The sequence below is a fragment of the Trichophyton verrucosum genome, assembly GCF_000151505.1.
Source record: "Trichophyton verrucosum HKI 0517 chromosome Unknown contig00221_1.f1.exp, whole genome shotgun sequence".
Taxonomy (NCBI): Eukaryota; Fungi; Ascomycota; class Eurotiomycetes; order Onygenales; family Arthrodermataceae; genus Trichophyton; species Trichophyton verrucosum.
This window is the reverse complement of record NW_003315504.1, coordinates 23,127-34,890: the sequence shown is the minus strand read 5'-3', so window position 1 is coordinate 34,890 and position 11,764 is coordinate 23,127. Positions and strand designations below refer to the sequence as shown.

Sequence of the window (11,764 nt, the reverse complement as noted above, 5' to 3'; positions counted from 1 at the left end):
CCAAAGCCAGGAAACGCAAACGCACTGCAGCCACGGCCGCAGCAGCAGCAACAGCGAAAGCCAAGGCAATGGCAAAGGCCAAAGCGAGACGTCGGGGACAGGATGTCTCTGACGACGATGATGAGGACTACGAGGAGGCGTTTAACCAGGCACGCGTACCCGCGCCGGGCCAGCTGGCCAACTGCGAGCTGTGTGATAAGCGGTTCACGGTGACCGCGTACAGCAAGACGGGACCCGACGGCGGACTCCTGTGCACCCCTTGCGGCAAGCAGATGGCGGCTGACGAGAAGAAGGCCAAGCCCAAGCCGAAGAGGCAGAAAGCCAGGGCGACGAGACAGATGAACAGTAACCTGCTGGACGGCATTGCGCAGCGGGGGGCATTTAGCTTGCTGGAGATGTGTATCAGGGTGGGTACTTGTGTCTCGTTTCCCCCCTTGCTCCAGAGTTTCAGGAACATGTATAACTGACGATGCTATAGCAAGTGGCGAACAATATCAACGATGTGGAGGAGTTTGGGGATCTGCCTGGGGAACTGCGGTTGCGGCTCAGCCAGATTCTGAGCAAGCGGCGGGTGCTCACGCCGCGGACCCTGGGACTGTTTCTGCGCAGTGACGTCAACACGATTGATATCTTCGATGCAGCTAGTAAGTGTCTCAAAAGATACGCGGTATGATAGGTAACTAGGATGGAGCTGACTGTGGTAGAACTGGAGGAAGAGGACTTCCACAGGGTGTTTGCGACGATGCCGTTCCTGGAGCGAGTCAACCTGTGCTGTGCAGGACAGCTCAAGGACGGGGTGCTGGAGTATGTGATGAGCCGCGAGAGCCACATCAAGCATCTGATCCTGGATGCCACCAATCTTGTGACGGAAGACTGCTGGCGGCGGTTCTTCCAGACGTGCGGCTCAAAGCTGGAGACCGTCAAGCTATCGTACCTGGACTGCGCCTTCAACGACGAGACGGTCGAGGTGATGGTCTCGAGCTGTCCCAATCTCCGCCGTCTGAAGCTGACGGACTGCTGGAAATTGACGTATGACTGTCTCAAGTCTATAGCCAAGCTGGACAAGCTGGAGTATCTCTCTCTGGACATGCGACATCGCCATGAAGACAGCAGCCACCCCGACGACAACGAGGCGAATGAGCGAGACCTGGAGAGCCTCAATGCACTGTTGAAGGCGAGATGCAGCGGTCTTCGCACGCTCTCACTCAAGCACTTCAAGCCGATGCGCAATTCCAGCCTGGCAATAATCCATGAGACTGCCCGGCACCTGAGCAAGCTGCGTCTGTCCCATAACGAGAACTTTACTGACGCTGCACTGGCATCTCTCTTCAGGGACTGGCCGAACCCGCCGTTGACCTTTATCGACTTTTCCAGCAACCGCTCCCTCGAGCCTATATCTCTGATGCCTGGTACTGGTAATGGTGATAATTCCGACGACGAGGACGACACTCCCGGCCTGGGCAGTGAGGGCTTCCGAGCCATGATGCTGCACTCCGGCGAGAAGCTCGAGCATCTGACCATCTCGTCCTGCCGCCAGGTGGGCTTCGATGCGCTGGAAGAAGTCTTCGGCGAGGGCCAGACGTACCCTCACCTGCGCGAGATCGACCTATCCTTCCACACGCGCATCGACGACGTGGTGATGCGCCGGCTGTTCAAGGCCTGCCCGGCCCTGCGCAAGGTGGTGGCCTTTGCATGCTTCAACATTGTTGCCGTCCAGCCACCCGCCGGAGTAGCTCTGATCGGAGGTCTGAATGCGCACACCTTGTAGACTTTTCACACAATACATACTTCCAGAGACTACTTACTTTCTGTTACTTTTGCCTGTAACTCTACTTTAATGTACGTAGTAGCAGAGTTGACATCTGGCTGACAACTACGACTCGCTGATCCATGGATCCCCCTTTCAAACTCTGACACCAACCTTGACCTTCTTCTCCTTCTTCGTCTTTCTCCGTCTCCGTCTTCTTCTTCGCCTTCTGTTTACCTTCTGCCTGTCCTCGCTGTCACCGTCGCCGCCGCCTTCACTGGAGACACGTAGGGAAGCCGTATATCAGCATCAACTATCATCATCACCACCACCAGCAACAGCCGTGACACAGCCAGCCAGACTATCACCGACCACGACCGTCGATCTCAGTTCGTCGTCTTCATCTGCTTCTCCGTCTTCTCGTCGATTCGACATGCGTCCTTCTTCTGTCTTCTTCCCTTTTTTTTTTTTCTAATGCGATTGTCTCTCGCTGAAAAAGCAAACATGGACACGCAGCATCATCCCAGCATCTTCTCCCCCCAGCAAGCTTCCCGACTAGTTATGTAGCTCCTCGCCTTTTTCTTTTCTTCTTCTTCTTCGTCTCTCTTTTTTTTTTTTTTCCTTCATGCAGTCCTCGCTGTTTTGATAGGCCCTGCCCTGAGCTGTCCTCGACCTGGGTCTGGGACGAAGACGAAGACGCAGAGACACGAAGTTGGCACCTGGGAAAGCTGACAGCCAGAGAGAGTGACAGACACCTGACAGGCGACAGGCGACATGAGAGGCCTAGATAGACGGTTAGACAGCGTAATATTAGTTAGATAACTAGAGATAAAATAGAGATATCGGCAGACAGGAGCACCGGCGAAGCTGAAACCCGGCGTGGGGAGGACAGTGGACTTTATTAGAGCCGTACCTTGAAGACTGACGGGCCTTTCTGGTCCTCATCGCCACCTGCGGCAGACTTCATCTTCTTGTCTTCTTAGTCTTCGTCTTCATTTTCGTCTTTTTTATCTTCGTCTTCTTCGTCGTCTTCGTCGTTGCTTCAGCTTCGTCTTTTGCTGTCTCGCGTTGTATAGAAGAAGAAGAAGAAGAGAATCAATCAATCCCTGCTGGGCTCGACTTTTTGCTTCCTTTTGGCCCCTTTCGCTTCTTCTTCTTCTTCTTCTGCTTCTTCTGCTTCTTCTTAGACTGCGTCTTCGTTCTTCGCCGTCGACTCTTCGGCCTCGCTTCTTGCTATCTATTCTTAATCTCTGCATTGGTTACTCTTATTATCTTTATTATTACTGCTATTATTAACTGTTATTCCTTGCGGTCCATCTTTTTGCTGCCATGCCGGCTGAGACATTCTAGCAGGTTGGTAGAAGCACCGCCTCTTCTTTGCCTCTTCTTCTTCTTCTTCTTCTTCTTCCTCTTCTGCTATTTATCTGCTTCTTCTGCTTCATCTTTATTGTCTTCCTCTGCTGCGTCTTTGTCTGTGGTGGCTCAGCCTGCATGCTTGTGCAGTGTCATGTCTCAGGTGAAGCCAGCATCACCACCACCAGATAGAAGACAACAACAGCAGACAGACTGCAGAAAACACTGAAGAAGGACTGGAGAAGAGACTGAAGACAGTGAATTGACTGCTGACCCTGCCTAGGCTTGCTCTCCTTGCTCTCCTTGCCGCCTCCGACCTACGCCTGAGACTCCGAGATAGCCATATAACCCCCATATACACACAGGAGAGATAGAGACACCGCACAGGGACAACCAGAAGGAAGAGATAGAGATAGACAGACAGAGAAAAGAAGAAGAAGAAGAGAGAAGACATGCCTATCAAGATACCCGGCTTCGGCCGCCGCAAGTCTGGCCCTGTCCTGGACGAGACGCCGCCGCCAGAGCCCTCGTTCCGCGTCTTCGAACGGCCGCCTCACCGGGCCAGTCACTCCTTCGACTCCGTCTCTGCGTTCAAGAAGGCCGCGGCCGCAGACGACCCGGACCCTGACAACATCTTTGCCGGCATCCAGAAGCCCGCCCCGGCCAGCAGCAGCACCTCCCACGTCCCCGGAACCGCCGTTAGCTCGAGAACCGGCAAGCTGGCCGGCTCCTCCAACGGCTCCTCGAGCAAGCCCTACGATAGCTCCAGCGCCTCGTCCGCCAGATACAGCTCCTCGTCCACCCTACCTTCGTCGACAGACCACTCCCCCCACGATGCCATCCCGGTGCCGCCCATCCCGGAGTCGCCCTTCTCCTTCTCCATTCGCGCTTCGGGCAGGACGTTCTCCTTTGGCTCCAAGGCCTCCAAGACCTCGACGCCCCGGAAGTCCGAGAGCACCAACCGGGAACGGGCCATGACGAACAGCACCACCAGCACGGCTACTCCGCCCAAGCTCATGGAGACCGACCTCTCCCTCGAGGGCTCCGGCGAGATGGGCAACATCTTCGAAGGTGTGGGCGTCGACAAACGCCGGAGCAGAGTACTGGAAAATATACCAACCAATATTCCGCAGGTGAGAGACATTCCTACTCTCCCACCCTCTCTCCTATCTAAAACCCCCCCCGCCTCCCCTTCCCTATAATGGGTCACATATATACGTCTAACACTTGATTTTTTACACTTATAGCCAGGGAGACCTGCTCCGAGCGTGCCGGCAAAGGATAAAAGGGTGGTGTCTCCTTCGCCCCTGTCCCCCCTGTCCTCGAACCACAGCCGGAATTCTCGAGACAGCCTCATTGCGGCTGACGACTTTGCCCTCTCCCAGAAGCTCGCCAACCAATTACAAAACGTAGAGCTGAACGAGTCTAGCCCCAACAACGCCAGAGCTACTACTGCTGCTGCAGCCTCGAGCATGCCCAATTCTCGCTCTACGCCCAACATCTACTCCTCGACAGACCGGGACAGGTTCCGAGACCTTCGTGACCGTGACCGTGACCCAGAAGTGTCCTCGCTCTTCTCCAGTGACAAGGACTTCTCCGCCGTGCCCCGTCAGCCATACCACAGCTCTTCTTCCTTCCGCAAAAATATGCCCCCTAGCGCCTCCATGAACTCCCACTATGCCTCCTCCCTCGCCTCGTCCAAGACCGGCAACAAGGTCATGACTCCCGCCCAGTTTGAGCGGTACCAGCAGCAACAAGCCCAGAGAGCCCCCAGCGAGCCCAGCTCCGACGAAGAAGACGAGATCGAAAGCGAAGACGACGAAGATGAGACCGAGAAGAGGAAGCAGGCCGCCGCCCAGAGACAGAAGCAGGAAGCTCATCTGTCCGTCTACCGCCAGCAGATGATGAAGATCACCGGCGAACAGAAGAAGGCGTCCACCAACGGGCCGGCCGGAAGCGCTGAGTCTGTTGCCGGTAACCCGAACCGCAGGTCGGTGCTCGACCCCATGGAGGTGGCCAACTCCAATAACAACAATAATACCAATAATAATCTTAATATAAACACCGCCTCCAGCTCCCCCGGTGTCTCCCCGGGCCTCCCACCAGGCGTTGGGCTCTCAAAATCCTCCCCTTCAGACGGCGAAGAAGACGACGATGTGCCCCTGGGTATCCTCGCTGCCCATGGTTTTCCTCACCGCAACCGTCCGCCCACTCACCTGGCTGCGTCTCGCTCCAATCCAAACCTGAATGCATCCTTCCAGGCAGGGGCTGCCTCGATTGCAGGCATGCAGGAAGGCCCATCAAAACGAAGCACCTTGCCTGTCTTTGCCCGAAACCTGCCCAAGGACCCGTACTATGGCTCCAGCCTCGTCAACCCGTCCCATCGTGAATCCCTGGCTCTCGGCGGTGGTGCTCCGGGAGTGAACCTCAACACCGTCAATCTCGGTCCTCCAGGTCTTCCCCCCGGTGGCCTGGTCGGTGTCATTGCCTCTGAGGAACGAGCTCGTGCAATGCGTCGTGGCAGTCCCAATGCACAGGGTGTCTATGACCTGTCCCCTGCTCCTCAGGTCCATACCAACTTCCTTGCTCCACAGCCCCAGATGCAAATGGGCGGTCTCCTGGGCCAGCTACAGCAGCACCAGCAAGCTCAGGCCGGCATGGTCGGCGGAATGAACGCCAACGGGCTAATAGGCGGTGCTGGAACAATAAATCCCCATCACCATCACCATCCGTACCCGCAGGCAGGCAGCGTCGGTGGACCGGCAGATCAGACCCAGATGCAGGTCTCCCAGCAAATGACAAACATGATGCAGATGCAGATGCAATGGATGCAACAGATGATGCAGATGCAAGGGGCCCAGCAGCAGCAGCCTCCACCGCCAGGAGGCCCAATGCCAAACCTCAACATGAACGCAAGCTCTGCGTCTCTCCTGCAGCCGCCAAACCCCAACCAGCGGCCCTTCTCTATGGCCTCCACCTCCACACCCTCTCAGTTCCGTGGGCCGCCACAGGTCGATCACCGAACTCTCAGCATGCTCGACCCGCCCACCGCCAGCGTCTACCAGAACCCCGGAAACCGCGCTTCGTTCCTCATGACGCCCGACATGTCTGGTCCCTCACTCGGCATGGGAATGGGAATGGGCATGGGCATGGGCGGCGGCTTGGGCTCCGGACCAGCACCAGGCTACACTCCCTCCGTCGCCCCCTCTGAACGTAGCAACATCGGCGCTGCATCCCGCTACCGCCCTGTTTCAACCATCGCCCCTCAGGCCAATGGCGCTAACCGCTCCTCAACATTCACAGGCCACACCCTCCGGCCCTGGGCTGAAGAACGACCACCACCACTAGGCCAAATACTCGCCAACAAGTCAAATACCAACCTAAGCGCCACCACCCCTTCGACCTCCGAGACCACCCCCACCGTACGCCCCGTCAGCTCCATAAATCGCCGTGCGTCTCCAATGGGACTGGGTAATGGCAGTCGGGGATCTATAGCCGGTCTACCAACCACGCCCGGAACAGGCGAAGAAGACGAAGACGACGAGCAGGGATGGGCTGAGATGATGAAGAACCGCGAAAAGAAGAAGACTGGCTGGAAATTTAGGCGTGGTGGTGCCAGCGGCCATGACGGCTCGTTAGGCGACTACGTTCATCCAACCGCCATATAAACCTGCCTAGCCTTACCTTACCCCTGCCTGCCCTTTGCCCCCTGCTGCCGTAGCCGTATAGTGCAGCATGTTACGAGATGCGATGAGACGAGACGAGACGAGACGATGTGAAGTACTGGAAGGTAAATCAGCCTACCTACCTACCTACCCCTATCCTCCCTATCTGTTTGCTTCCTTTCTACGCGTTTATATTCAAATTCCCCCTTTTGCCCCTGCTTCCGCTTCTTTCTTTTCGCCTTTGCTTGACCTGATCTCACCATGAAACATAAAAATCTCCCTTCATGTATCTGCACTTGAGCTTTGTTCCCCCTTACCCTCTTATCTCCTTTTAATTCCCCCCTGGCCATTCCCCGTCCTCTTTCCTTGATCCTCTTTTTCTCGGCGTACTGCATTTCCTCTTGTTCTCTATATTTTCTTCTTTTATTTCTTCTTCTTCTTTCAATTATATTCCCCCCCTAATTGCATCTGCTCACGGCCGTATGCCAAAAAATATCCCCCAGAAGATCCCCCCCTCCGGAACCGCCAAAAAAAGAAAAAAATTTCATTTCCCGTTGAACGAGCGAGCAAGCAAGAAGACATGTACGGATACTAGCTTAATTTTCTTGAAACTTGATCTGTGTGTCCCTTTTTTTTTTTCTATTTTCCATCTTTTTCCTTCCTGGCGTTATATCAGATTCTTTCTTGCTCTGCTTTTTTCGTTTTTATTGATTTTATCGTACTCAGGGAGTTTCAGCGGGATATCTCGTTTCTTTTCCTTTCTTAAGTATATTTATCTATCCTTTTCTTTAAATAATATTGTAAGTAGCTGTTTTATTCAAAAGGTTATATACTCTAACTGACCATGTATGGAAATATAGCATAACCCATCGCGAGAGAGAGAGCGTGATAGAAGCATATCAATTACCAATCCCAGCCGGTTAGACATCTAGTTTAAGCACTCTCCTGGCCTCGTCGCGGGCTTGACGCACTATCTCCTCCGCCGTCATCACGGCCTTGACCAACCCTACCCCCGTCCCAGCATACGAGGTCATCCTGCCCTTAACTCCCCACCCTGCATCCCCTTTGGTCTTCTCGACTTCATACAGCCGCCTATTCTCCTCGTCAGACATGCCCGCCTGCTCATCCACGTAGCTCTGATTCACCATCCCGCGCCCATCGTACTCCTCCGGCCAGTCCACGTAGCCCCTGAGCCGATCATATACGGTTGTGCGAACAGTTGTCTGGCCCCCGTCGCTCGCCCGGATCAATTCATCCTGATACCCCTTCATGATATCCGTCTGCTTACAGGCCAGGAACCGCGTGCCCATCGCCACACCATCGGCACCCAGACACAAAGCAGCAGCCACGCCGCGACCATCCACAATCCCACCTGCTCCAACCAGCGGGATACCAATGTTCTTCTCGGCCAATGCATCATGCACCTCGGGCAGAAGCGTAATTATGCCTGCTCCCTTCTTCAGGCCGTGACCACCTGCATCCGAGCCCTGCAGAACAAGCACGTCCGGCCGATGGGCGTCAGAAACGTCCATTACGCTCAGCGCGTCTGCTACAGATCCAACTTGTACCCAGACCTTGGTGAGTCCGTTCGTCTCAGCGTGGACGCGAGCAATCCATCCCCCGTACAGAGCCGTCATGGTCTCTCGTGCAGCGCCGAACAGCCAAATAGCTGCCGGAACATGCTTTTTGATAGAGGGCAGTGCGTCTTCGAGTTTGACGCCCCAGTTTAAAAACCCGACTCCAACAGGTAGGATTGCAGCGTTGGCTGTTTGTAGGCTGGTTTGGGCGTGTGTTGTTTGCAGGTGGTGAGCGGCCAGGGAGAGCTGGGCGTCAAGTTTGTCGATGTTGTTGCCGAGGCCGATGAAGCCGATTCCGCCTGCGGCTGAGACGGCGGCGGCCAGCTCGCCTGTTGCAACGGGGAGCATGGGAGGACATATTATGAGTGGTTCCTGGATCCAGGGGTACTCTTTCTTTAGACTGGGCATGATGGTGGTATTGATGATGGTGTTTGATGTGGGTATATGATTCTAGTGGTAGTAGGGGATAAGTAGTTGATATTGGTGTCTGGTTAGCTGGTATGTGCGGTGGCTATCTGCTGGTATATATGCGGTTCGTCTTCCGGGTATCCGAACTGTAATAATGAGTCTTCTGAACAGCTGAAATCGGCCTGAGAGAGAGTAGATGACGGAAACAAGGCGACGTTGAGGCGATTGATAATACAGCCGGCGACCTTCCGAGCTGCCTCCTGGGTTCCACAGGGCGTTTGGCTGGCTGTCTCGGCCGGTGAGCTGCCGTCTGAGCCTCGCGGAGTCAAACACTGCGTCTTCCTGTGTTTCTATGCATATGATGGCCGGATGTTGAGTGTGGTATTAGATGGTGATGCTGGCTGTCGTGTTGTTTGTAGTTAGATGTCGAGAATATGACGTAGTTCGGCGCATCCACAGCCTACGCATATACGAGACGGCTAAGTGAGTCTGGGGCCAGCCCAAGCATCACATATATATCTCTCTAATAGGTTATTTGGTGTCTTTATCGCTGGGAGTCTGTAGTTTGTCTATGCATGTATTTTGGTGAATGTCTCGTTGCTAGTAAGTAGTTGTTGCTGCCATTCAATAGCACTGGTAGCAACTAGTTAATGCATTCACCACCACCAGTATTCTTCCACACTCCTACCGGCACTTATATACTCACGTAGTTCATTATTATCATCTTTTTAACCAATTTAATAATAATAATATCATCTTCTACGGCTTTTATCTTCTTCTCTTCTCTCCCTCTGCGTCTTCCACGTGACTTCATGCTGACTCAGCTCTAAAAAGCGACTCCGACTTCAACTTTGGAATCTTTTTGAATCTTCAACCATCGCAACTCTTATATTTATACCAACACTGCGATCTAAAAGGTCAGGAAAAGGCCCTGCATACAGAGTGAAGAAGTGCATACCCCCTAGCTATAGCCTGCACTCAGTCCTATCAAGAGTGAAAAGAAAAAAGAGAGTAAAAAGAAAAGTCCACGCCGAGCCTCTACCAGCGGAGTTTTCTCTTACTATATATGCATCAAATTTGATATCCTCTTCACACACAAATAATACCCCCTTATTCTTACATCTTTCCTCTTTCTCCTGTCATCTTATCCTTTCCCTTGGTACATTTGTTTTTTGCTCGTTTCTACGCCTCCTGTCCATCATCCGACGCTCCTGTGGGTCCCTCGCTGCTTGGATAAGCCAGGTTCCTCTCCGTACATCGATCGAGCCCCTTTAGACGTCAACTTCAGTCTCTCATCCTCGGGTGGAAGAGCAGTCTGCAGAGTCTTCCTGAGTCTTCCTGGGCCGGCGTTTTTGATACTTTCTCCTTTTCTCAGATATTGATACATCTTCAACCGCAGCAAGATGAATGCTCCAGACAGGTAAGAATAGTTGACTGCTTTGCTGTTTTGCTGCTTTGCTGCTGTTTTTGTGGCCAAATATGAGTCCCTTCAAGTCCATTATATGGTATATCTACCTCCAGATATATTTCCTCCACAAAGCCCCTTATATTCAATATCCTACAAAGTGAGCCTGTTGTAGCTATCAACTATGCTAGAGCTGTCTTTACTATGCTTTCTTTTATGCATTTTCTTGTGCATTCTGATGCTACCAATTTGATATCAAACACTATTCCTTAGCGTGGCTTTTTTGTCCTTTCCACACACACATTTGATATTTGATATTTTGATAACTTTCCTTCCTCCTTTTTTTCTACCTCTCTTTCCTTTTCACTTTTACAACTCACACTTTGTGCACCTTTCTGTGATATCTTTGCTCCCGAGTTTGAAAACCACTGCCTGCATCTATCAAAATGGTCGACGACGAGCGTAAGCGTGATCGCTCCTTTTTCGACTCCTCCTGCGCGAGCTACCGCCAGAACCCATGTCGTACCCAAGTCCGCCCTCATAGGGACATGATCTCGAGGTTCGACCTCGCTTCTGTTTTTCTACTTTTCACAAACAATATCTGCAGCTATTCTGACGAAACCATGCTAACTTGACACTACAGATTCGAGTCCTTCGTCTTGGGACCTGGTGAGAAGAAGGTTGAAGTCGAGGTTGATACTCGTGAGTGACACTGACTCTTCTCTGGTGACCAACTCCTATGAACTGCCATCTAACAAAGCTCTAGGTGTCCCTTCTACTGCCATCTTTACTTTCAACAAGGAGGACCACACCTTGGGCAACCTGATCCGCTCTCGTCTGCTTCAGAACCAGCACGTCCTCTTCTCTGGATACCGCGTAAGAAAACACCCACAATCTTGTACTATATGTGACTATGTGACTATAATACTAACCTACGCCTGTAGATCCCCCACCCTCTGGTTCACAAAGTGCTCCTTCGCGTCCAGACCGACGGTCAGATCACCCCCAAGGAAGCAGTTCTTGCTGCCTGCCACGACCTGGTCAAGGATCTCGGCACCTTCAGCCGTGAGTTCACCAAGGAGTATGAGCTGCGTAAGATGGTCGGCGCCGGCACCCAGCAGAACGATGCTCCAAACGGTATCTAATGGTGTCTAAACTTGTTGCACCCTCGAGTCTCAATCAAACAAATCAAAACAACAAAACAAGAAAAAAAAATTACTTTCACGATGCATGTCACTGCTTGACTGCTTTACGGGTGATGACAGCTTTAATTTTGGCGTCCTGGGAGGATTACTGGGTCATGTTTTTACATTTGCCTATTCTTTGCCTTGGTATACCTCGGTCTCTGCCTCAGGTTTTAATATCATTCCGTCTCTATCTTTAATCTTCGTCTTCTTTTCTCTTCTTCCAATATCTTCTTCTTCTTCGTCTTCTTCCTTCTCGCCGTCAATACATATGTAGATGCCCACGCCAAGACTTCTTCAGGCGGCGTCATGTTTTGCCGCTTTTGGACTCTCCAACGTCAACTTCGACGCTGCGACGACGACAAAAACATCCCAACTCCAGCATCAAACAGCCATCTTCGCCTCTAACCGCATTTCTTTTTCTT

General features: G+C 52.7%; 5 protein-coding genes across 5 annotated transcripts; 3 read left to right on the top strand and 2 right to left on the bottom strand.

Moving 5' to 3' along the window:
- Window positions 1-101: 101 nt before the first annotated feature.
- Window positions 102-1,768, top strand: TRV_02574 (DNA repair protein Rad7, protein; the record flags this gene model as incomplete). Its single annotated transcript, XM_003023254.1, has 3 exons — window positions 102-407; window positions 479-644; window positions 705-1,768. Coding segments are annotated over 3 exons (1,536 nt in total), but the record flags the coding sequence as incomplete, so codon positions are not given.
- Window positions 1,769-2,521: 753 nt separating this feature from the next.
- On the top strand, window positions 2,522-6,768 carry TRV_02573 (uncharacterized protein; the record flags this gene model as incomplete). Its single annotated transcript, XM_003023253.1, has 5 exons — window positions 2,522-2,541; window positions 2,708-3,263; window positions 3,289-3,357; window positions 3,517-4,233; window positions 4,348-6,768. The coding sequence occupies 5 exons, from the start codon at window positions 2,522-2,524 to the stop codon at window positions 6,766-6,768; spliced, it is 3,783 nt and encodes a 1,260-aa protein (XP_003023299.1).
- A 917-nt stretch (window positions 6,769-7,685) lies between these two features.
- Window positions 7,686-8,750, bottom strand: TRV_02572 (oxidoreductase, 2-nitropropane dioxygenase family, putative; the record flags this gene model as incomplete). Its single annotated transcript, XM_003023252.1, has 1 exon — window positions 7,686-8,750. One exon carries the CDS (start codon window positions 8,748-8,750, stop codon window positions 7,686-7,688), a length of 1,065 nt encoding a protein of 354 aa, XP_003023298.1.
- Window positions 8,751-10,042: 1,292 nt separating this feature from the next.
- TRV_02571 (uncharacterized protein) lies at window positions 10,043-10,249 on the bottom strand (the record flags this gene model as incomplete). The annotated part of the gene is made up of 1 exon (XM_003023251.1): window positions 10,043-10,249. One exon carries the CDS (start codon window positions 10,247-10,249, stop codon window positions 10,043-10,045), a length of 207 nt encoding a protein of 68 aa, XP_003023297.1.
- Window positions 10,250-10,601: 352 nt separating this feature from the next.
- Window positions 10,602-11,300, top strand: TRV_02570 (uncharacterized protein; the record flags this gene model as incomplete). Its single annotated transcript, XM_003023250.1, has 3 exons — window positions 10,602-10,617; window positions 10,799-11,031; window positions 11,142-11,300. The coding sequence occupies 3 exons, from the start codon at window positions 10,602-10,604 to the stop codon at window positions 11,298-11,300; spliced, it is 408 nt and encodes a 135-aa protein (XP_003023296.1).
- Between the last annotated feature and the right edge of the window lie 464 nt (window positions 11,301-11,764).